The following is a 26581-nucleotide window of genomic DNA, read 5'->3' as shown; positions in this document are numbered from 1 at the left end:
AATAGATGCTCAATCACAGCAGTAATACAAGTGTACAACAAGCAAAAGAAATTAAGAACCTTTGACAACTTACCAGTGTAAAAGAAGGAAGGTTAGAGCAAAGCCAACAATGAAATGCATGATCTGATTCTTTTTAGATTTTTCAAACCTGAAAAGAATGGGATGTGGTTACTAAATATTGTAGTAAAGTCATGCAACTCTCTATGGTATAGGCACAAAGTATCAAAAACTATAACGGAGAGGAAAAGATTATACAATGGCCTGGACTATGTATAAGATGAAAAAAAAGTACTATAAAATCAGTTAATGACCTTTCTCCAATTATTTCTGGCAGTAGAAGATTATTGCGTGAGCAGCCCAGAACAGATGTAAAAAACGAGAAAAGCACGTTTCTATCAGATAGTAACAATGCTTTAAATTCAACCATTAAGCTTGGCAGTTCCCCGAGAAAGTGACTCCATTTTCCACTTTCACCTGTCATAATTTTAACAAAGAAGGATGAATTATATAAGATACCGCAGCTCGCACATCCTGAAAGAAGATAATAACATGCATAAATTTGGATAAAAATAAAAAGATTAAATTCTTGTCATTAATACAAAATCATTTAATGTACACTTGGAATGAAAATCTTCAACCAAAAAGATGTATAACCTGAATATCATTAGATAGAGGAACAAGCAGCGAAGGAAATTCAGCCAGAAGTTGGACAAGTAAACTTTCATCTGATTGAGAACCAAGAAACAGGAAAGAGCGAAGGCTTTTCAGTTGGAAAGCTAATGGAATACCTGTCCCAAGAAAGATGAACCATAGATAAGAAAACAAAGTTAGTGAATACACAAAACAGAGTACAGAATAAGTAGCAGCAACCCTGATACTATGTATATAAGGAATTGGACAACTGTACTCTATGTTCTGCATATACTTCTCATACAAAACACAAGGAATGTAACTTAAACTTTAGCCAATAAAGCTTTTCTAAATATTGTGTCCCAAAATTATTTTTGCTGATAAATGAAAGCACAAAAGTATTTAGTAAAGGGTAATGATAAACAAGATAGAAAAGACAATAAATACTCAAAAGCATGAAAAAAATAAACAATATCAGAAATGTCAAATTAGATGGCAGTAAAAAGGGATGACATTAAAACAAACCTTCTTCAGTGAAAAATCTAGATAAAAATCTGCCTTGGGAATTCTTGAATTTTGTGACTAAAAAGTTGAGATGCTTATGGAAAACATGTTTTGACTTAGATGAAGAGAAAAAGACAGAAATCCTGTGAACACAGCCAACCCTGCTCTTCGTCCTGAAATTCCATGTTTTGCAGTGATTATTAATTGTAAATAGATGTGGGTTGTTCCAAAGATGATGAGAACAGAAAATAAATATACAAAAAACTACAAACCTTGTAGAAACCTGATGAAATCGTAGTGAAAAATTTCTCCAGCAACCTCCAGAACAAGGCAAGCAATATCTCAGCATTGAGTTGTCTCAAATTGGCACCAATATTGACTTGAAAAAGTTGCTCCAAAAATATATTACAGTCTCCATCCATAATTATTATGCTTGTCTATTAATGGAAGTGTCAGAAGTTAAAAGAATAAAAAAAATGTAATAAGAGAAATAAAAAGTATCAAGGGCTTCCAGTATCATAATTCCATATAAAAACATGATCTAAGCTTATAACTTCTTATCGGCCCATAAGCATTCTAAAATCCAAATAATGGAGAAACCACATTGATTGGAAGAGACAAAATTATGAACTTTATCTCTGTCAAATGAAGGAACTTCATAATATAACAAAATTAAGCCAGAACTTAACACCAAAAATCAGGTATGACAGAAAGGGAAAAAAACTAATTTGTAATTGAAAGGAAACAAAATAAAAAGATACCAATCTTTTGATCCATGGATGAATCCAATAAGACCAAGAAAAATAATGTTTTCAACAAGCCACGACATATGTTTTTGCTGGATCCAATGAGACTGTTTCTGCAAACCTTCTTAGAGTATCCATGTTGAAAGAAGTTATGGAACTCTGTTTCAGCCTCTGAATTGATTTGAGAAAAAAAAATCTAAGAATGATAATTTCATTCCAAGCATATTGACAAAATGATAATCATATTCAATAAGCCTATAAGATATCAATAAATGCACTAGTACCAAGCTCTCTGCAGGATATGATGGCTCACTAGGAACTACAAACATTTGAACAAAAAAAGTAAAAAACATTAAAATATGTTTCAATCAAGCAATAATAGATTAAGAAATCAAAAAGAATGATGATATTGATACGCACCTGAATTTAAAGGAATATAGTAAAGAGATCCAACAGTAACATTATCAGAATTAACTGGCTAGAATAAAAAATGGTTATGAAATCATAAACTCTCGAGAGTTTCAAATCAAAGAATAGTATGCTTCAATTCAACTGTAGAGATCATAAAGCTTGTGTTTAATATATACAACTTCAATAGTGGATTAGCATTTCTAATGATATTAAGCTACCAACAAGCAGAGTAAACCATGAATATGTCAATGGAAGGATGAAATTATCCATAGATAGCAATTGAGTTCAATTTCTGTAACAAACCGAAGAGGAATTCGTTATGAACTCATAATAAACTCTCCAGAGATTCAGATCAAATAATATTATACTTCAATTCAACTGTAGATATCATAAAGCTTGTGCCTAATATATACAACTTCAATGGTAGATTATCAATTCTAATGCTATTAAGCTACTAACAAGCAGAGTAAGCATAAATGTGTCAATGGAATGATTAAATTATTCACAAATAACAATCGAGTTCAATTTCCGCAATAAACAGAAGAAGAAATCGTTATGAAATCATAATAAACTATCCAGAGATTCAGATCAAACATTATCATGCTTCAATTGAACTGTAGAGATAGAGAAACCAGGAATAAACTGACCTTCCAAAGTAATAACGTGATAAAGTGGACCGTGAAGACCGCCAATGGCAGAGCGGCCGAAACCTTCAACTTGACCGGCGAGAGCTCGGAGAGAAGAATCGACGTTCACATAAGGCAGAGATGGAACATAAGGCAGAGATGGAGAATTCATTTTAGATTTAGCTTCTTCCATTCTTTGATCTTGGCCTTTATGCTTATCGGTTAGGGTTTTAGCATCATTAAGGATAGCTCCGTTATCGACTCTGTAACCCCCTTGCGTGACTGTAGACAGCCATTACAGTTTCCCATTGATGAGAGAATTTATAGAAACGTCTTTTTTTGTTATCATTGACGTTTACGTTTGGCTTGAAGGATGAGCATAATCAAGATGAATCGGAATACAGATCTAGATCTAGCTAGTGTGAAGAATGCCGAAGAATCAAAAATAGAAGAATTTGATGAGATGAATATTTAACCTACAAAGAAAAAAAGAGGGCTGATGATGCGGAAAAATAACTATTAGGATAGAAAATGACAAAAGGCTTGGAATTGGGATTTTTTATATACCTATAAAGAATAATTCTTAATTTTAAAAAATAAATAAGTTAATTTTTATTCTTAAATATATATAATGTTTAATTAATTTATTTTTAGTTTATATTATTTTTTATTTTACATTAATTAAATTTAAATAAAAATTAAATAAAAAAAATTAATAAAAAAAATTTAATAATATTATAAAAAATTAAAAAATATGTCATATAAAAAATAATAATAAAATTTTATGATTAATAAATTTTAAGTCAAATTTAATTTTAAAAATATTAAAATAGTGAAATAAAATATTTTTAAAATTTAAAAATAAAACATAACAAATATTAAAATTTAGAATAGTTAAATGGTAAGGTTATTAAAAAAGTTTGTATATAAAGAAAAATAAAGGTGGCTTTAGAAGTATAAAGGTTGACAAAAGTTTATTTTCTTTTAACTTTTACCTACGCTTAATATGTGTTGGCATATAAGCGTTGTCGAACGTCCTTTTTGTTGTAGCCTTTTTTGGATTTGTCCAAGATCTTTGAAATTCATTTATTTTTATTAGGGATACATTGGTTTTGGTCTAAGTAACTCGCAAAATAGCCCCGTAACTTCGGGAAAAGGGGTGCCTCCTCCTAATTGTTCCAGAACAACTAGAAAGAAATTATTAAACCCGAAAGAATTTGGTTCAGATGTAGGATACCTATTTAGAAGTTTTCGCAACTCAATCATTGATTTTTGTGACCCTTGAGGAGCTGTATGAGGTGAAAATTTCATATACGGTTCTAGAATAACGACGGTAATAATAATGTTATCACCGACTATTTTTTCCCTAAAAAAAGGGAAATTTGATGAGATGGCCTCCATAATAGCCTTAATTCTAAAAAAGGCCCACGGTGGATAAAGTTTGCAAAATGGACCTTTTTGCTCTGTGAAATGACTCACAAGCTCCCGATAACGAATTTATCGTTGATGTTCGATCATTACAAGTGCGAGAATCATGTAATATTGCTTGCACATCATAAGTGGAGCATTACAATTCTCGCACTTGTAATACTCGCACATCATAAGTGGAGCATTACAATTATCGCACATAGTCTGATCTAATTCTCGCACATCATAGTATAAATTATATTTTCCCCCAATTTTTACCCTCATTTTAAAACGTTCAAAATTATCTCAATTTTTCCACTCTCCACGACTGACTCTCCACGACTCCACTTGCACCACTTCAACCTCGGGAATCGTTCGTCCGTCTCGTTTTATCATCGACTGGTCAGCCGGCCGTCCCTCCGTCCGTGTCGTCGTTCCTTTATAGGTCAGTTTAGGGTTTGGGTTTGAGTTTAGTATAACGTTTCATCAAACGTCTAATATTTGTATTCATGGATAGATAACATATGCTTATATATTGATGGATAATCCTTAGTCTTTAGGGTATTTGTAGCTTTTAGGGTTTAGGGTTTGGTTGCAGTCGGTTTCCCATTCGAATAAAGGCACACATTTCGTAGACAGCGACCTATAATAGGTGAAATTCGAATAAAGGCACACGTTTCATTGACAACGGCCTATCCATTGTCGAATAACCTAATTTTCTATCCACAGGCGAGAAAATCTAGAATTTATTGCACCTAAAATTTGTTTGTTGTGAACATCTGTAATTTGTTGTTCCCTTTTTCTGTCTGATTAATGATTCTTCAAGACCAATGTAGAATGTATGTATGATAACTTGTACATGAACATACAGATTAGATAGATGATTAAGTATTTTACATTGTGAGCTAGAACATGTTCTGAAACATTGATGATTTTATAATTGTTCTAAGTATTGTTGATTCAACTAAGTCAATTTCTTAGCCATATAACCCTTCTTTTAGAAATTAGCAGATATTGATTGATGTTCTTCTTTTCTTGTATTCATCTAAAGATAAGTTTTGCATTCATGAGTTTCTGTTAGGGAAGTCAGTAAGATATCATTCATTGTGTTTAAGCCTTTCCCTTCCTATACTTGTGTGGATTTGATTCTTAACCATTTTATATTGTTGATGAATTGTTATTGTCTTCACTCAATGTGTGTCATTCTTTAGTTTATGGTAACAAAAGTTCCCTATTATAAAGGTACTTTGTAATGTATTTTAAATTTTATTGTTTGTTGATGTCTAACTTCAATGAATGACTCTTTGTTCTATGTATCTTGTTACATGGTGGGATCTCTTTCTTTAGCTTTGGGGAAATTTATTTAACTACTTTTGGATGTGGCCCTATTTTAGTTGTCATTTTTTTATCTTTGATGATTAATATGATTGAATATTATAAATTCTGATTGTTTGTTTGTCCAATGTTGTTTGTTTTTTACTTACTTCTTGTTCCTTTTCTGTAGAGGACGTCAACCATAATTCCTGAGTTCATACGTGATCAAGCTGAGAAGGCCAAATTATACAACGTCCATCCACTTAACCGATTCGAGTTTTATGTGCATAACGATGAATCTGATTTTAAAGTTGACTTGAAATGATTGAGTTGTAGTTGTATAGTATTTGATGTATCTGGTCTTCCTTGCACTCATGCACTGGCTGTTGCCCGTACCCATAAATTGGATGACTATGAGTTCTGCTCAAGGTAACGATTTGATATTGAATCTATGTAACTAACTAACCAATTGATCACATGTTCAATTGTTATATTTTTCATGTATTACTCAACTAAATCGTGGATCAATGCATATACGGACACATGCTATCCAGTTTGTCATCAAGACTTTTGGGATATTACAGAAAATATCAAGCAACGAGTGTGCTTTAAACCACATGTTAAAGTTAAGAAAGGGCGGCCACAAACAAAGCGTAGGTCATTCCAAGGTGAGACTCGTAAGGTACCGAGAAGATGTAGTTCATGTGGTGGTCAAGGTCATAACATGGCAACATGCAAATCAGTGATGCCTGCACCATCTACTACAAGAGCATTATCTCAACCATCATTAGCTCAACAACCATCATCTCAGCAGTCATCATCTCTTGCTTGAACAAATGTTAGTTTTGTCTAATGAATATTGTATCAAAATTATTGTTGGTTTTGTCTAATGAATATTGTATCAATTATTGTTGGTTTTGTCTTATGAATATTGAAGGAAGATAGTTGTTATTTGTTCATTTTGCCTTTTTTTACTTTATAAACTATTGGTTGGAAGCAGCCTCTTGGTTCCATGTTCATTTGGATGGAAGCAGCCTCTTGGTTCCATGTTCATTTGGCTGGAAGAGCCTCTTGGTTTTTATTTTACGATAGTGATAAATACAGATAGTGATAAATACAGTTCTCAAACAATTGGAAACATGGAAGCAGTCTATGCTTTTCTGTTTTCATTTCTCAAAGATAAAGTTATATTATTTTATGTTGGTTTTGTTAACTATATAGAAGGAAATGATTTATGCTGAATAAAGGTGGAGAATTATTACAGTTTTTGCTTTCATTTTGAAGTTTACAAGATGGAATGAATGGTTTTTCATATGAATAAATGTGAAGAATTATTACAGTTTTTGCTTTCACTTTGAAGTTTACAAGATGGAATGAATGGTTTTTCATAGGAATAAAAGTGGAGAATTATACATAAACAAAGTGGAGAATTATACATAAACAAAGTGGAGAATTAGACCTAAACAAAGTGAAGAGTTATACATCAACAAAGTGGAGAATTATACATAAATAAAGTGGAGAATTATACATAAACAAAGTGGAGAATTATACGTAAACAAAGAACATGTTTTATAAAATGAACCTGTTTTATAAAATGAAAATGTTTTAACAAAATGAACATGTTTTAACAAAATGAACCTGTTTTACAAAATGAACATGTTTTACAACAAAATGAACATGTTTTACCACATTTTCATCCGCCTTATCAACCAACACATCCTCATCCCCCTTCTCCACCTCCATATTCTGATCCTCAATCTGGCCCTGCCCTTTGAAAAAGATTATACAAAAATTGATATTATAGAACATGCAAAAATTGGACATAAACAAAGTGGAGAAATACATACCTCCACCTTCTCAATCACCAAATCTTCATCAGTCTTCTCAAACAGATCCTCAATACACACATTCACCATCTCCAAATCGTGATCATTCACAATATCCTCAACCTTCTCATACTTCTCTTTCCTCTTCATTATTCTCCTTCTTAGTTTCTCCTTTAGTGTGGCTGATATTCTCCATCGCTCCTTCCTCTTTTTCTTCTTCTTCCTTCTCAGTTCCCCCTTTAGTATGTCAATTTGTTCTTGTAGTTGAAGTTGATTCTCTTTAAGGAGCTTTATTTCAGTTTTTTGTTTATTTACCTCTTTCGTCAGTTGATCCAATCTACATCCATCATTATCTGTCATTGTTGGAGTCATTTGAGGGTCATCATTATATGCCATTGTACCGGGGGAGCTCTCCACAGAATCGGAGGTGTTGGGGCTGGGAGGAGCTCTCGACATTTGTCTTGTCTTCCTCATGGCGGGTTTAGGAGGAGCTACATCTTCAATCTCTTCATGTTTCCTCTTTTTGGAATCTAGTTCATATAATGAATCATATAAATTACCTCCCATATCTTCAAAATCCTCCTCACTATACAAAATATTCTCCTCTTCATACACTTCCATCTTTGTAACAACCTTGCCTTGCAGGGCATCATGAATATCAGAGGCGATGGTCTTCCCGCTGGATTTGTACTGTATTATCCTTGGGCAGACAGGCTCATGCGCTTGCAGCTTCCTCTGGGAAAGTTTGGGGACAAACGTTTGCATAACCTCATAGGTCCACACTTGGAAGGCTAGTGCGAACCCACATACGGTATAAGAAACATCCAACTTCTTGTCTTCCTTCTTTTTCCTCATAGTTTTCGTCTTCTGTAGATATATCTTCCTGAAGTGTTCAAGGAAGGATGGACGGATGGTCGGCCGATGATGAAACGAGACGGATGGACGATTCCTGGGGTTGAAGTGGTGCGGGTGGAGTCGTGGAGAGTGGAGAAATCGGGATAATTTTGAACGTTTTAAAATGAGGGTAAAAATTGAGGGAAAATATAATTTATACTATGATGTGCGAGAATTAGATTAGACTATGTGCGAGAATTGTAATGCTCCACTTATGATGTGCGAGCATTACAAGTGCGAGAATTGCAATGCTCCACTTATGATGTGTGAGCATTACATGATTCTCGCACTTGTAATGATCACACATCAACGATAAATTCGTTATCGAGGGCATGGGAGCCATTTCATAGGGCAAAAAGGCCCATTTTGCAAACTTTATCCACCGCCGATCTTTTTTGGAATTAAGGCTATTATGTAGGCCATTTCATCAAATTTCCCTAAAAAAATGGTTGTGATTCATGTGGATATTGAAGTTCCACAAGCCCTGCACATTGACGTGCATTAGTAGAAATTGACCCTACTTGTTCACCAATTATTAGTTAAATAAAATATTTTTATAACTCATCATTTATATTATATTAAAATAACATATTTTTACAAAAAATCAACAAGTTAATAATGTAAGAGGATTGATTAGAGATTTTCTTTTATATTAATTTAAAATTTTAATGATGCAGATAAAAAAAAATATATTACTTAATTCCTACCACTTAAAATTATTGTACTAGAGATAATTGATATTTCTAACTTCACCTAGTTTGAAATACATTTTTAATTACCTTTAAAATTAACAATTTAGGTTAGTGTAGGGTTAGTTTTCTTTTAATTTAATATTTTTTATTATAATCAAATAAAAGAGGAAGTAAGATTGTTTACTTATAATGAGAAAAAAATAGAAAAATAATAGACTTTATATTTATATATATTTATCTTGTTTTATACTTTATAATTAGTTTAGAAATAATCGTACTTTTATTTGATGATATTTGAAAATAATTAAATGAATTATGATAACAAAAAAATGTTTGTTGTATTTATCAAGAGAAAAATATAGAAAAACAAAATGATTTTTTGTGATAATCATTTAAGTTTATGTTTTTAATTATCAAAATATTATTGGTGACAAGTTATATAATATGTCACTATATTATTAGTGTTTTCCATTTTTATTTTTATTTATTATTTAATTATCATTTAGGTATTTGAAACCTATTTATATGGTAAGATATATATATAATTTTTTTTACCTAACAAATAGTCTACCATTTATGGGCCGAAAGATACGCGCGGGTATTTACCTAAGAGTTCGTAGAAATTTAGGTAAGTTAATTTGGGTTGGGTTATGATTACTCAAATTAAAAAATTTATTTTAATTTTCTCTTATTAATCTAATAAAAATTAACCATCTTTTAACTCCAATGTATATATTCTTGACTTCTACTATGATTGATCAACACTACAGTGAAATGGAAAATAATTTAAAATATTAAAACTCATTAATAATATATTTATTAATTATAGTCTAGTCATACATAATTAACTTATCACTATTATTTTAAAACTTTTTAATGAATTAATTTATTTCTAAAAATTAGAGTTTACTATATTCAAATTTTATTTAGTATGAATGATCTAAATATTATTTAAACAATCCATATTAATCTCACCTATTATTTCTTCAACTAATTTAGTAATTAAAATATCAAAATAATAAAAATTATGTTAAACGGATAAAAAAACGTATAATAATGTCAAAGACATATTAGACGGAGCAAAAAACAAATTAAACGGACCGAAAATATTAAATGTGTTAAATGGACCAAAACATGTTACACATGTCAAAAATGTATTAAATATGCCAAAATGTGTCTAATGTGCCAAAACGTATTAAATGTGCCAAAAATGTGTTAATCGTGCCAAAAATGTGTTAAACGTGTTAAATTATCAAAAACGTGTTAAATATGTTAAACGTTCCAAAATGTGTTAAACATATCAAAAACGTGTTAAATGTATGAAAAACACATTAAACGTGTGAAAATATATTAAACGTTTTAAATATGTCAAAAACGTACTAAATGTGTCAAAATGTATCAAACGTGCCAAAACGTGTTAAATGTGTTCAAACGTATTAAAAGTCTCAAAAACGTGTTAAATATGTAAAAAAAATATGTTAAACGTTCTAAATGTGTTAAACATGTCAAAAAAGTGTTATATGAATGAAAAACAAGTTAAACGTGTGAAAAATGTGTTAAACATTTTAGATATGTCAAAAACGTGTTATATGTATAAAAAACACGTTAAACGTGTGAAAATGTGTTAAACGTTTTAAATATGTCAAAAAATGTCAAAAACATGTTAAACGTGTCAAAACGTGTTAAACGTAAAAAAATGTGTCAAAAACGTGTTAAATGTGCCAAAACATGTTAAACGTGCCAAAACATGTTAAACGTGTAAAAAACATGTTAAATGTGTTAAACATGTCAGAAACGTGTTAAATGTGTCAAAACGTGTTAAATGTGCCAAAAATATGTGAAATAGATTAAAATGAGTTACATACTTGTTAAAACTAAAACGTATTAAGCGAGTCAAAACAGGTCAAACGAATCAAATATTAGTTAAACAATTTAAAAATGTGTTGAATAAGTCAAAATGTAGTAAATTATGTAAAATGAATCAAATAATTTTTAAACGGATCAAAATATGTTAAATATTAAACGAGTAAAAAATGTAATAAAGGTGTTACAAACTAAAATTTAGTTTGGGTTACCTAACTCATACCCAACTAACCCATACTCAGCCCATATTATTCATTAATATGGGTTGGATAATGGGTTGACCAAATTTTGTTTTGGTTGAATTTGAATTGGGTAATGTAGGTTGGATTTACCCATTTGCACACCCTAAATGGAGGCATATAAGTTTGGTTTTGGTTGGGGAGAAGGGTGTGTCAACATGGTGCCGGTTCCCTATAAATATAATATATATATATATATATAAATTTTGAGAGAGGAAAAATAATATATTTATTGCTTGTATTTGTTTTCGTATTACATTAGAAATTTAGTGCTTAAATAATAAAAATTACATATTAATAAAATATCAATAAAATAAAATTCAAATCAATTATAATTGATTTGACAATCAGCCGCAAATTTTCAATTAAGTAGCAAATAAATTATTTTCATAAAACAAAGACTTATCTATATTTAAAAATAAAAATGTTTACTAGAACAAATATGGTGCCTTCTAGTTTGAAATTTACATACCATTTTGTTAGTGTTGGTAAGTTTGTCCTAATATCTCAATCCGTACAATATAATTTTTAAGTTGCTCAATCAGTTTTACTTTTATTAGAGTTCAAAGAAATGATTTGCATCAATATCGATCACAATCATTCAAACAAGTTTTACGATCAATAACCTTTCTTGTAACTTTATTACTGAATTTGTATAACTATTGGTTTTCTTAATTTAATATGTTAAAATTTTCATCAAGAGTTAATTTAATCCAAGGATTTCTTAACAAGCCAAATTTGCATCCAATTTATTTGACTATTTTTATCGGCTTATTTTCGGCACTTTTTTTTTTGTATAAGATATGTATTTTTATGATTTCTCTATGCTTTCAGACTTGTATCCATTACTAAAAGACTAACTTTCAAAGGTCACTAGAACTGCGGTTGAGTGGTCCAAATGCCAAGAATGAAGGTAAGTCTAAAAATTTAATAAATTTGAAGAAGTATTAAAAATTTTAAAATTTTCACTTTTTTTTTAAATTTTTTTTAAAAAAATTATGATTTTGATTTGAAAGTTTGGTCTAATTTCTATAGGAATGGTTGTTATTTCTCATGGTTGGTTGCTTGCAGTACTAGTGTGATAGTTAGAGCCTGCAGCTTGGTGGGTCTTACATGCCAGAGTGATTTTCTGTTTATTATCTTTTTAGTAAAAATTGTTTGGTATATATATAGTGAAATTTATGTGAAGATAATTGGGTGTGGGATCTAAGGATTGACCATCATGGAATTGAGATTGTCTGGTTACAGGATGTTCTAATTGTTCCCATTATAAACACTTTTGTTCACAAGGTTTGATATATGGTTTTGAAGTCTCTTGATCTCAATTCCCTAACCACTAATAAAGCCTTTAACAATAGCTTCATTGCTATTTTTGTTAAATTTGTAGAAATAAATTGATCAAATATCTCATTTTCAATCAATCTAACAAAAACCGAGACCCAACAAATTGTTATAATTTTTACAATAAATAGAAAAATTAGATCTCACCTAACATTAGTTTGATTATAAATAGCTAGACTGCAAGGCAATAGCCAACTCAATTTCACTACAATCTTTGTATAATTAAACTGATCGAGTTTGAGCACCATCTTCATCCATGGCCAGTACTACTCATGAACCAACTTCTTTTTGCGTGGTGAGAAAGGAACCTCTTTTGGTGAAACCCTCTGAACCCATACTTTGTCAAGACGACCTTTCCCTCTCATCGATTGACAATCGTTACATCTTCGAGAATTTCACGCACACCCTCTATGTTTATCGTCCGATCTCTATTGCCCCTCCCAATGGCAATTGCCCCGACCCTGTCTCTGCTCTGAGACAGTCCGACCCTGTCTCTGCTCTGAGACAGGGTCTGGCTAAAACTCTCGTGTTTTACTACCCTCTCGCCGGAAAAATCATGAGGTACCCTGACCGAAGCCTTCGCATAACGTTCAACACGGATGAAGATATTGGAGTCCCGTTCCTTGAGGCAGCCGTACTGGATTGCGATCTGAGCTCTCTTAATTATATGGATGGAGAGATTTCGTCAGTAGCCAAAGAGTTCATATTTTATAACCAGCCGCCCATCAATCAAGATAAAGAACCATACCACCCCCTTCGTCTCCAAGTAACTGTGTTCCCCTGCGGCGGATTCATCGTCGGGATGAGCATATTGCACTCTATTGTTGACGTGTTTGGAGCTGCTCAGTTTTTTAAAGCGTTGGCCGAGATGGCCGGCGGCAAGGTTGAACCGTCGGTGATTCCTGTTTGGGAAAGGAAAAAGCTGACAGTAGATATTATGCCAGATGAGGAAAAGGAGGAGGAGGGTAATAATAATAATTCTCAGCCAAACAATTTGCCAGAATCCCAGCATCTTTCCTCTGAGTTGATAAACGAATGCGTCAATATATCTAGCGACGGAATAAAGAGGCTAAAGCTTCAATTAGCGACGGAAATGGGAGACAACGTCACCACATTCGAGGCACTGAGTTCTTACATCTGGAGATCGAGATTCAAGGCGTTGGAGTTTAATCCTGATGACAAAACGATATTTATCATGTTGATTGGGTTCAGAGATCGCTTAGATCATCCCAAAATACCAAAGGGATATTATGGTAACTCCTTCTTAGTATCATCGCCAATATTTGTTACAGGGAGAGACCTAGTTGAGGGCCCTCTCTCTAACATGGTTAAGCTGATTAAAGAGACCAAGAACATCTGTTCTCAACCCGAGTTCATTCGATGTTCATTGAGTTTGTCGGAGAGGGCTCGATCGGAGATTAGAAGCCAAGTATTGAATAATAGAGGAGGAGTAATGTTTGTAACAGATTGGCGAGGAGCCGGTATTCGGGAGGAAGAGGATTTTGGATGGGGAGGGTGTGTGAATATCGTGCCAGTTCCTCATAATATGACAAACAATAATGATATGTGTATTTTGTTGCCTCCACTTAGGTTGGATAATTCCATTGAAGATGGAGTTAAGGTTTTCATTGGACTTCCCAAGGTTGCCATGGACAAGTTTAAGCAAGAAATACATGCTCTTCACAAATGAACAAAGTTAATCCGCAAGATATGATGCAATTACTATTATTATGTTGTTTAATATTATGTGTAATTTGGAGTGATAATTTGATGTAAAATCAAATTTTATTGGAATAAATATAATATTGTGTAATTTGGAGCGATAATTTGATGTAAAATCAAATTTTATTTAAATAAATATAATATTTGTGTAATTTGGAGTGATAATTTGATGTAAAATCAAATTTTATTTGAATAAATATAATATTGATTATGTTTAAGTAGGTTTGATGACACTTTCATTTTCTGTGTATTTTAATTTTTAGAAAACTCTCTTTTTGATTTGCTTAAAATTTTTTGGATTTCATTTATTTCTATCAGCGGTAGCTTGCTTTGGTTTTGGTCTAAGGAACTCGGCAAAATAGTTCCGTAATTTCGGTAATTTCGGGAGAAGGATTGTCTCCTCCTAATTGTTCCAGAACAACTAGAAAAGAGATTCTTTAACCAGAAAAAATTTTGTTCAGATGTAGGATACCTATTTAGAAGTTTTCGTAACTCAATCATAGATTTTTGTGACCCTCGAGGAGTCGTACGAGGTGAAGATCACATATACGTTTCTGGAATAGAGACGGTAATAGTAATGTTATCACCGATTTTTTTTCTGAAAAATAAGGATTGTAAATCCGTGAATGTTAAAGTTCCACAATCAGTACTCATTGTCGTGCATCCTATAGGAATTGAATATGTATTGGTCAATTATGATGAGTGAAATAAAATATTTTTACAATTCTCATTTATATTATATTAAAATAACATATTTTTACAAAAATAAATAAATTAATAATGTAAGAGGATTGTTTTGAGATTTTCTTTTATATTAATTTAAAATTTTAATCATACAGATAAAAAAAAATTTAATTACTTAATTCCTAACACTTAAAATTTATGTAGAGATAATTGATATTTCTAACTTCACCACAATGGTTGGAAATACATTTTTAATTTCCTTTAAAATTAGAGTAATGATAGGGGTAGCGAAAAAATTATAGCGGATGAGGGCATTTTACATGTCACCTAATAAATATGATGTGTATCAATTTTTCTCTCTCTTTCATTTTAAATTTGTACATGTCACAAAACTGTATTTAATAATTTTTCTCTCTTAATTTTTTTTATTTAAATAAATTATTTAATATTTTCCCTTCTTTAATTTTATTATAAAATTATTATAAATATTTACTTACTTTAAAATTAAAAAAAATAAATTTGTAATTTTAACTTAAAATACAAATTATTAATATTTATAATAAATAAAATTTAAATTACTAATTTTCAATATATATATATATATATATATATATACAAAGAAAGAAACGTTATATATAAATGAAAGTTATAATATTGTTTAGAAGGTGAATTTTAATATATATCTTATAAGAAAATTAAATAAGAATAAAAAGAGACTTTTTATTTTTTTTTAAGAGAAATAAGAATGATTTAAAGAAGAGAAATAATAATTTAATATAAATATTTTTTAAGAGAAATAATTCAAATTATGAATATATATATTTAATTTTTATTTTATATATATTTATATTTATAATTTAATATATATTTTAAAAAATATGTGCATTTATATATTTTATTAATTTGATTTATTCGTTCTCCTTGATATTATTTATATTAAAAATACATAAATAAATTAATTAACTATTAATCGCAAAAAATCAATTAAATTAAAAAAAATTAATCATATTCATATTTAACTTTTTATTCTTTTTATATATATGTTTATTAATTTTTACAGTTATTACTTTTAAATATATATATATATATATTAATTAATTTAAATATACAATTATAAATTAATAGATAAAAAAATATATAAATGAAGAGAACAGAGAGAAATTATTAAGAAAAGAAGGAGAGATAAATAAATATATTAAAGAAGACCTAGTCATCAATCCTAATCACTTTCACACGTCATTCGCTACATCGTTACAATATTTTCGCTCCCCCTATCATTACTCCTATAGAAAATAGAAGAAATATGTGAAAAAAATGATGAAAAGAAGAAGTAAATAAAGATATGGTGATAATAATGATTATTATTTATACTAAATTATTTAAGGCCTAATTTGGATTAGGATTTTTTTCTAAACTTAGATAGAGAAAAATATAATGATTGTTGATAATTTTGAATAGGAGACGATTATTTTTGATAAAAAATACTTAAAAGGTATTAATATATATATATATATATATATATATAAAATAAAAAATAATAATTTAAAATAGAGGGTATTTTAGTATTTTGATTAATTAAATATATATTGTAATTGTTGAGAAGTTATTGATTGAAATATTGATTTTGTTTGAATTTTTTTTAAAATTCAAAAAGAACTAGGTCTAAATAAATTTATAATTTGTCTTGTCGTGCCTTAAATTGCAATTGCAGAACGGTAACCTCCTCCAAAGGAAGACGGAGCTATTAGAGGAGATAAACAAGGGAACCACCATTCTGGTTCCAAAAGAGTTTTGAAGAAAGCTAGTAAGTAATTTTTTTCAAATAATGAAGTAGGAAAGACTTTGGAAAGTTGTAAAAGTAAACAAATTTCTTATATTTTCAAACAAGAAAAACACAATATTACGAAGAAGTCGAGGAGTCTAGTAACTTGTTCGATTTTAGCGAGATTACCGAGTCAACACGCAAGTCAACAACGATTTTACAATTTTGCAATTTTTAGCGACTTATGACTCGATTTCCTTAGATTGAATCATAAACTCGTTCGAGTTTATGAGTTTACTCGCAATTTTAAGAAATTGAGTATAAGTACCTTAAAATGAATTGTCAATTGAAAATTTATGTCAGAGAAAGTGAAGTGTGAAAATGTGAAATAACTCATATGATCATCTAATGATAGGTACATACATGATTCATCTAAATATTTTTTGAAAAAATTGGAAAAAAAAATGAAGACAATAAAAAAGGTAATATGTAATGGGAAATCACCCACGTTTAATTAAATTTAAAATATATATATTAATAAAAATTTATAAAAAATAATTTATTTTAAAATAAACTAATTTTTAGTTCAATTAATTTATAAAATGAATGAAGAAATTGATTTTACTATTATTAAATATTTATATTTTTAAATTTATATCATATTTATATTAAATATATTTAAAATTATATATTTATAAAAATTAATATATTCATACCATTTATTTTAAAATATATTATTTTTTAATTTAAGTCATTTATTAATATTTAAAATTATATATTAACAAAATTTTATGAAAAATAATATTAATATAATTTATTTTCAAATATATTATTTTTTAATTTAAATCATTTATTAATATTTAAAATTAAATTAATAAATATATATATATAATATTTATTATTAAATAATATTATAAATATAAAAATAAATAAATTGGAGATATGAGTTGAATCAAACCTACACAAATTTAACTAATAAATAATCTAAGATTATATCAAACATACCTACGAATATAAAATAAGCTGAATAAGTTGTCGTTAATAAGCTGAAATAACTTCCTACTCATGACTCTCTTTTTTATCTACCATTCAAGTATGTTTGTTGATTGCTATATCTCTGACTTGGACATATAATGGATCAACTTTCAAGCAAATGATCGAAACCGTGGAGGTGGAGACCTTATCCAGTCAGAGAAGGTGTGTGTTCCTCAGCAAAATATTAATCCCAAATCAATAACTTTTACTGAAGCATCTGTTCCAAGGACCTTATTTACTGTGTTTGGTATATTTTACTATGCAGTATCGTCATTGAAAGTAAGGATGCCTAACATTTATGTAGAAAATTTAGAGACATAGAGGGAAAATTGTAAAGTATATTATTGTTTGTTTTTTGTTTCTGTTTTTTACATAAGTATTTTAATAAGTACTTCAGTGCTTAAATAGTGAACATTACATTTTTAGAAAACGAAATAATTTAAACAATAAGATCATATAATTGATTTCACATCAAATTTTTAATCAATTAGCAAATCAATTAGTCTAATTGATTTGCTACTGATAACATTAATTTCTTTTTCGGTCAATTAGCAAATCAATTAGTCTAATTGATTGATTTGTTACTGACTTTCTATATTTGAAGATATTTCTACACTCCCCCTCAAGTTGGGTAATAAATGTTGAGATTGCCCAATTTGCCACGTACTTTCTCAAATCGACTTGAAAGAGTTTTGATTAGAATGTTAGCCACCTAATAGGAAAGGCATTGGGCAGCTATGAGAGTGGAGAGAATGTTGTCGAGTAGATGAAAATGTTGATGACATTTTTCAATTTGACTGATTCAAATTAATGATTCACTTAGTTAGAGAAGTGGCTCTTGGCTTTTGGCTCTTGGCTCTTAAAGTGAAAAGTGATAATTTTTGAACAGATGAAATGTTGGAAAAATCTGTCGAGACATGAAAACGATGCTTTGCCAAAAAAAAGAAGAAAAATTAAATCTGTCAAGACACGAAGACGTCGATACAGATTCGACTAAACTATAAAAAAAAAATTGATTAATTTGTTAATGACTTTCTACAATTTATTTTTCAGGGTACTAGGTCATGAGATGCAAGGAAAACTTGATCATTATGGAAGAAGGTTTAATGCTCAAGGTGGGGATGGGTGGCAAAAGAAGCCTCATGCCGTTGAGTCTGCACATGCTACTACCTGTTTACAAGATCTACAGATTTCTGAGGATGCTGTTGAGAAACCTAGAACCAGCCTTAGAGGCAACAAAGTTGAAGGAGAAACTTCATGTGTAGAGTTTGATAAGAGCAATGGCGAGGCACAAGTAATGTGTAACTACTCTGTTTGATTTTCTTTCGTTCTGTATCTATATCTTGTTCTAATATCCTGCTTGGTTATCAAACAGCGTGCTAAAATGAGAGAAATGGCGAGGGAACGTGCAAAACAGTTGCAGAAGGAAGAGGAAGAGCGGAAAAGAGAGCAGAAGGCAAAGGCTTTGTTAAAGTTGGAAGAGTTGAATAAACGCACTTTGTCTGCTGATGGTTTGGTTCAGAAAGTTGAAACACCTGCCACACCCACTTGTGTCAATGAGAAAGAGAATAGGGAGGGGTCACTTGCAGTTGCTGCCAAGATTAATATATCTACCTTAAATCTAGTTTCTACCAAAGGGGTTACAGAGAGTAGTACTCAAATCACTAACTCCACTGAATATAAAGTTCTTCCTCAATCTGCTGGTGAAGGTAGCATGTCTAGACATAAACCCATGGGCCACAACAAACAGAAGCAGAATAGTACCAGAGGTAAGATATTGATGGAGAAACCAAGTGTTGCTACACATGTTAAACTCGAAGTGACAGGGAGTCTTAATCAAGTAGTAGCAAATGGTTTTCCTTCTGAAGTTAGTATTGTTGTTGATGAAACTTTCCATAATGGGGATTTGAGATAGCTCGAAAAATGTGGATGAGCCTCCAGCATTTTACAGGAGAAAAATAATAAGAGCAGCAAGATGAAGCCTAGGATTCCCTTTCTCAGTGATTCACATTACAATTTAATTTCAAAGTTTTGTATTACTATTTTAGAATTTTCTCGAATTTGAATTTGAATTTAATTTAATTTATGAGTTATTTTTTTCCGTATTGTCTTTTTTTTCGTAAAAATATTTGAAATAGATTTTGTGAAAATCAAAAAATAACCGCGACTTTTAATTTTTTTAAAATTATTAACCACGGCGTTCACCCAAAGTCGTGGTTAATAATACTGTATTATTAACCACGAAAATGGGTAACGTCGTGGTTAATAATGCAGTATTATTAACCACGACAATGAGTAATGTCGTGGTTAATAATACAGTATTATTAACCACGGCAATGGGTAACGTCGTGCTTAATAATACAGTGCTCTTTGTAACACTACCCATTCATGAAGAGGAGAAGGCTGGGGGAGGGGCATATGGATAAGTTTAAGCAAGAAATACGTGCTCTTTGCAACACTACCCATTAATGAAGAGGAGAAGGGTGTCCTTGGCAAATTTAGAAGCTTGATTTTGTTATAAGAGAGTTTTGTAAAGTAGAAATCGAGACAGAATTGGCTTTCTCTTAGGGATAAAAATACAGTTTTCTTTTTTCGAAAATACTCGGCTAGGAACTTGCGGAACGTGTATAGGCTAAAACGGATGATGGTGAGTATGTGCAAGGGAAGTAGCAAGTTCATGACCTTGCTGTTCAATTCTACAAACATCTTATTGTTGGTTAATTAAATGTTCGCAGCGGAATAATTTATAGATCTAATCTAAACATCTAATCATATGATCATGCATAATTGATAGAATCATGATATATAGTTTATAGAAATATACCTTTGATGCGCGAACCGGATCAGATCTGGTAGTAATGAATAGTCGAGAGCCCCACGTGTTGCTCCTCTACTTGGTCCACACGAGCCCGACTAAATCTCTTTACTTTCGACTGCTAGGACGAAAAAGACAAAGGGGAAACAATCCAATTGCTAGATTAAAAGATGATTTCTTCCTCTTGGAGTTCTCACCGTAATATAGCAAAAGCCGTTTTTAAAAGAGGAACAATTCTCTCTCTATTCGCTGCCGTTTTTTTGCAAATAAGTGAATCTTTTTGTATTAAATAAAATTCCATAATTAACCATTAATTATATATTATTTTATTTCACAAATAAATAATATTTCTTATTATTAATAATATCTAATATGTATTAATTATATATTATTTTATTTCACAATCTTAACTCCATAATTAACCATTAATTATATATTATTTTATTTCACAAATAAATAATATTTCTTATTATTAATAATATCTAATATGTATTAATTATATATTATTTTATTTCACAAATAAATAATATTTCTTATTATTAATAATATCTAATATGTATTAATAATTAATCATCTTTCACGTTTATCTAGTCGGTCAACTCTAAGTGTGTGACCTCATAGGACCCGATTATAATAGTTATAGGTTTAACCCCATTAATCGTAGTTGGCTTCTAGAAAAGCACTACGACTCCTAAAATAATCGGATTAAATTATATCTGTTAATTTGTCCTATCCAAGTTTAGTCATTGCACATTAAATTAAAGGACACAATTCCTTCAATCTCCCACTTGTCCTTAAACAAGTGTGCAATATTAGATACCTTTGTCTCTTAATGTCTTATTTGATGATATGGTAACATTCATACCTTTCTATCAAATATGTTTCTTGAACTCTGAGTTTGAACTGTCAATTAAACAGGTGATTCATATTAATCCATCCGAGCATGGCCATGCATTTTCAGTTCTCGCTCTTCAAGTGGCCGAGACATCATTCCTGTTCAATGTATCACAGTATACATGAAGTAGGAGGACTTCTCCATTCTTGTATGACTATGGCTCCCACTCAATTTTTAGCAATCCCAACTACTGCCTTTATAACTCCCTTTTACGAAAAGCGTTTAACAGTGTCAAAGAAATACTAATCATCAAGTAAGGCCACAACATACTCATGTCTGAGGAATCTACTAAACATGGTTTAACTTAAAACTCTACAATTTCTTTTGGAGAGTCTTAAGGTGGGTCAGTCTTACATGTATCATCCATACACATATATGTAATTGACTAGACATCTCCATGTCCTTATAGCCCATGAAACCTGACGCTATCAGTCAGCTTACAATATAGTAACTTATAAAATCATCTATGTCCATTTGATGATTTCAAACTATAGACTTTTAATAATTCAAAACTTCATTTCACTTAATGGGGTTTCATTCACCAGAACACTTAAGGTGATCCCATTTGTTAATAATGAAATATTTGGACATATTATTCAATATCGATAAAAAACAATATAAATAAGGATGAAATATCATATATCATAAAATCATCAAGTCAAACATAAAACTGGTGTCTAACACTCTTAAATACATAATGTAATACAAAAGCAAACTCAAAGCCATTCTCCAATGTGCTTGAGACCCTTAGCCCTAGTGTGACTCTCATGCTTGGGCCTAGGCATAGGTTTGGTTAATGGATCTGCAATGTTGTCATCAGTATGCACCTTACACATCCTAATATCACCCATAGTGATGATGTGTCGAATAAGGTGATACTTTCTCATAACGTGTCTGGATTTGGAGCTCGAACTCGGTTCCTTTGTCTGAGCTATGGCACCATTGTTGTCACAATAGATGTCGATAGGCATTGAAATGCTAGGAACAACACTGAGATCATCTAGGAACTTCCTCATCCAAACGGCCTCCTTTGCTGCTTCACTAGCAGCAATGTACTCAGTCTCTGTTGTAGAATCCGCTATAGTACCTTGCTTGGAGCTCTTCCAGCTCACAGCTCTTCCGTTAAGGATAAAGACATAACCCGATTGAGACTCAAAGCCATCTCGGTCAGTCTGAAAGCTTGCATCAGTATAGCCTTGTACAATCAATTTTTCATCTCCCCCATATACTAAGAAATCATCCTTTGTTCTTCTTAAGTACTTCAGGATATTTTTAGCTGCACTCTAGTGTGCTTCTCCAAGACTTGATTGGTATCTGCTACACATGCTCAAAGCATATGCAACATCTGGACGTGTACATACCATGGCATACATGATAGATCCTATAGCAGAAGCATATGGGATCTTGTTCATCTTCTCAAGCTCAGCAGGTGTTTTAGGACACTGCGTCTTGCTGAGATATACACCTTGTTGAATGGGAAAAAATCCCTTCTTGGAATCTTGCATCCCGAATCTATTAAGAATCTTATCAATATAAGTTCCTTGACTTAATCCAAGAAGCCTCTTAGATCTATCTCTATAGATCTTAATTCCAAGTATGTACTCAGCCTTTCCTAAGTCTTTCATTGAGAAACATTTCTTCAGCCATTCTTTTACGGACTCTAGCATCGGAATGTCATTACCAATAAGTAGTATGTCATCCACATACAAGACTAAGAAGGCTGCCTTACTCCCACTAAACTTCTTATAAACACAAGGATCCTCTTCGCATCTAATGAATTCAAACTCTTTGATCTTTTCATCAAATCGAAAGTTCCAACTCATGAATGCTTGCTTAAGTCCATAAATGGACTTCTTAAGCTTGCATACCTTCCTAGCATGATTTGGATCTTCAAAACCTTCAGGTTGTGTCATGTACACATCCTCTTCCAAAAAACCATTTAGAAAAGCGGTTTTGACATCCATTTGTCATATCTCATAGTCATAATATGCAGCAATAGCTAGGATTATCCTAATGGATCTAATCATGACAACTGGTGAAAATGTCTCGTCATAGTCTATACCATGAATTTGTCTAAAACCTTTAGCAACTAGTCTTGCCTTGTAAACAGATACATTTCCATCCTTGTCATTTTTTAGTTTGAAAATCCATTTGCTTCCTATGGGTTTTACCCCATCTGGAAAATCTATCAAGTCCCATACTTGATTTTCAAATATCGAATCCATTTCAGACCTCATGGCGTCAAGCCATTTATTGGAGTCTAGACCCGTCACTGCTTGCTTATAGGTCGAAGGCTCACTATGTTCTAGCATAAGAACATCAAGGCTTACATTTAAGATGAAATCATCATAACGTCTTGTTTGTACCCTTGGCCTTTCCGATCTACGAGTGGGTTCAACTTGTTCAACAACTAAATCCGGAACATGATCTACAACTGTTTGTAGATCCTCTTGTTCTGGTTCTTGGATGTTCTGAGGCCCTGAGCCTTCAAAAGTAAGCATCTCTACATCGACATCATTCATGTCATTTTGTTGTTGAGTTTGTTGCTCTTCATCATCTTGAACTGTTTCAAGATGAATATTTCTCCCACTTGACTTGTTGGAAAGGAACTCTCTTACCAAAAAGACATTATCCCTTGCAACAAACACCTTTTGCTGAGTTGGATTGTAGAAGTAATATCCAAAACTTCCTTTGGGATACCCTATAAAAAAAGCATTTATCTAATTTTGGGGCAAGCTTCTCTGTTTGTAAACGCTTTACATAAGCTTCACATCCCCATATTTTCAGAAAAGACAACTTTGGAACCTTTCCAGTCCATATCTCATATGGAGTTTTGTTTACAGTTCTTGACGGAGTCCTATTTAGTGTAAGTACAGCAGTAGTGGGGGCATATCCCCATAAGGATACCGGAAGATTAACAAAACTCATCATTGATCGGACTATGTCTAACAAAGTCTTGTTTCTCCTTTCAGACACACCATTTAGCTGAGGTGTTCCTGGGGTAGACAACTGTGTGATTATCCCATAGTTTTTCAAATGATGATCAAATTTGTGGCTCAAGTACTCACCACCACGATCAGATTGAAGTGCTTTTATTTTCTTGCCACTTTGAGTCTCTACTTCGTTTTGAAATTCCTTGAAGTTTTCAAATGACTCTGATTTATGTGACATAAGGTAAATATACCCATATCTACTCATGTCATCAGTAAATGTGATGAAGTATCTATAGTCACCTCTAGCTTCAGTGCTCATTGGACCACATACATTAATATGTATTACGCCCAGTAGTTCAGTAGCCCTTTCAAACGTTTCTTTGAAAGGTGACATTGTCATCTTGCCCATCAGACATGATTCACATGTATCAATGGATTCAAAATCCATGTCTTTTAGAAGCCCATCTTTGTGGATCTTCTTCATGCGATTCGCACTAATGTGACCCAATCGACAATGCCATAGGTATCCTCACTCAAACTATTTAATTTTTTGTCTTTTGTTATTTATGTTATACAATTCTGATTTGAGATCCAATACAAAGAGCCCATTACTCATTGGAGCAGTCGCATAGAAAATATCATTCTTAAAAACAGAAATATTTCCATTTTTAATGCTAAATTCAAAACCTTCAGAATGTAATACAGCAACCGAAACAAGGTTCTTAGTAATGCAAGGAACATAATAACAATTATTCAATTCTAATATTAAACCATAAGATAAAGATAGACTTAAATCTCCTACGGTAAGTGCAGCAACACTTGCTCCATTTCCAACGCGCAGGTCTATCTCTACTTTCTTCACTTGTCTTTTATTTCTAAGTCCCTGCACATATGAAATAATGTGAGCACCACATGCAGTATCTAATGCCCAAGTAGGACCATTATTTAATGTGAGAACATCGGTTGTCATAATCTCAATAACATAAATACCTGAAGTGGAACTCACAGTCCCATTTTTCTTGTCTTCTAGGTACTTGGGACAATTTCTTTTCCAATGTCCCTTGGCCTTGTAGTAAAAACAATCATGATCAGCAGCCATCTTTGGCTTCTCACCACCCTTGGGTTTGGCAACTTGCTTGCCTTTCCCTTGGTTATTGTTCTTTTTCTTAGCCACCTTCTTAAACCCCTTCCTATTGTTGAAATTTAGAACTTCCTTCTTCTTGTCATCAATAATATTGCCTTCAACATTTTTAAGCATGTTATGGAGCTCATTCAGATCATGCTTTACACCATTCATATGGTATTGCATTCTAAATGGTGCAAAACCATCATGTAAGGATCTAAGAACAATATCAGTGGCCAACTCTTGGTCATATGGGATCCCCAGATTTTCCATCCTCTTGAAAAGTCCAGTCAGGCTAATCACATGAGGACTCACTGGTTTTCCCTTCACAAGTTTGCTATCAAGTACAGCCTTGTGAGTCTCATATCGCTCTATCCTTGCCTGATCCTGAAACAGCGTTTTCAGTTCAGTTATGATAGTATAAGCATCAGAATGCAAAAACCTCTTTTGCAATTCAGGCTCCATTGCAGCTAGCATGAGGCAAGTAACAGGTAATGCTTCAGTTTTCACCCGAGTTGATGTTGCCTTCTCCTCATCTGATGAGGTTCCGGTCACAGTAAGGATAGGGGTAGTTAGGACGTCCTCATGTCCCTCAGACTTGAGAATAATTCTCAGATTCCTTTTCCAATCAAGGAAGTTCGTTTCATTGAGCTTATTTTTCTCAACAATTGAGCGCAGAGAGAATTTCAAATTATCGTTCGACATATTCTACAGAATATAAATGACATACAAATCAGTTTATGTTTTGAAATTTGCAAAATACTTATAATTGAACAATTTAAAATAAGTGAATGCACATTTTATTCAAGTTTTTATAGTCCCTTATGAATAAAATGATTCCAAGATCCCATTACAGACAATCCCCAACGTACTTTTGCACTGCCTTAGTCTTGTGTGTTCAAGGTAAGTAACAATTACTAATTATAACTTCTTATAATTCTTGGTTGATGATCCACATCCAATGTAGGATTCATCCTCATGCCTCAAGATCCAAAACTTTGCCTTTTGGTCTCTTGTTGGGTACAACCGTATCAAGGTTTATGAATCCCCGTATAGATTCATCCTCAGGAGCCTAAGGTTGAGGAAAGACACCCTCGCTTTTGCGAAACCTATCCAACC

General features: G+C 31.7%; 2 protein-coding genes across 3 annotated transcripts; one reads left to right on the top strand and one right to left on the bottom strand.

Annotated features, from left to right (window-relative positions):
• Positions 1 to 69: 69 nt before the first annotated feature.
• LOC124928207 (uncharacterized protein At3g06530-like) lies at positions 70 to 3242 on the bottom strand. 2 transcript variants are annotated; one of them, XM_047468739.1, is made up of 6 exons: positions 2939 to 3242; positions 1407 to 1571; positions 1156 to 1307; positions 655 to 788; positions 312 to 474; positions 70 to 148 (listed from the first exon to the last, which is right to left on the bottom strand). In XM_047468739.1, exons 2-5 carry the CDS (start codon positions 1481 to 1483, stop codon positions 427 to 429), a joined length of 411 nt encoding a protein of 136 aa, XP_047324695.1. In that variant the 5' UTR covers positions 1484 to 1571; positions 2939 to 3242; the 3' UTR covers positions 70 to 148; positions 312 to 426. The 2 variants fall into 2 exon arrangements, with proteins under 2 accessions (XP_047324695.1, XP_047324694.1); XM_047468738.1 differs by lacking the exon at positions 2939 to 3242 and having other exon boundaries at positions 312 to 531; positions 1407 to 1592.
• Positions 3243 to 12749: 9507 nt separating this feature from the next.
• LOC124925005 (spermidine coumaroyl-CoA acyltransferase-like) lies at positions 12750 to 14183 on the top strand. The gene has a single exon (XM_047464983.1). The coding sequence runs from the start codon at positions 12750 to 12752 to the stop codon at positions 14181 to 14183; it is 1434 nt and encodes a 477-aa protein (XP_047320939.1).
• Positions 14184 to 26581: the final 12398 nt, after the last annotated feature.

The sequence above is a fragment of the Impatiens glandulifera genome, chromosome 2 (genome assembly GCF_907164915.1).
Source record: "Impatiens glandulifera chromosome 2, dImpGla2.1, whole genome shotgun sequence".
Taxonomy (NCBI): Eukaryota; Viridiplantae; Streptophyta; class Magnoliopsida; order Ericales; family Balsaminaceae; genus Impatiens; species Impatiens glandulifera.
The sequence above is the reverse complement of the archived record's forward strand: the minus strand, read 5'-3'. Positions and strand labels throughout refer to the sequence as shown.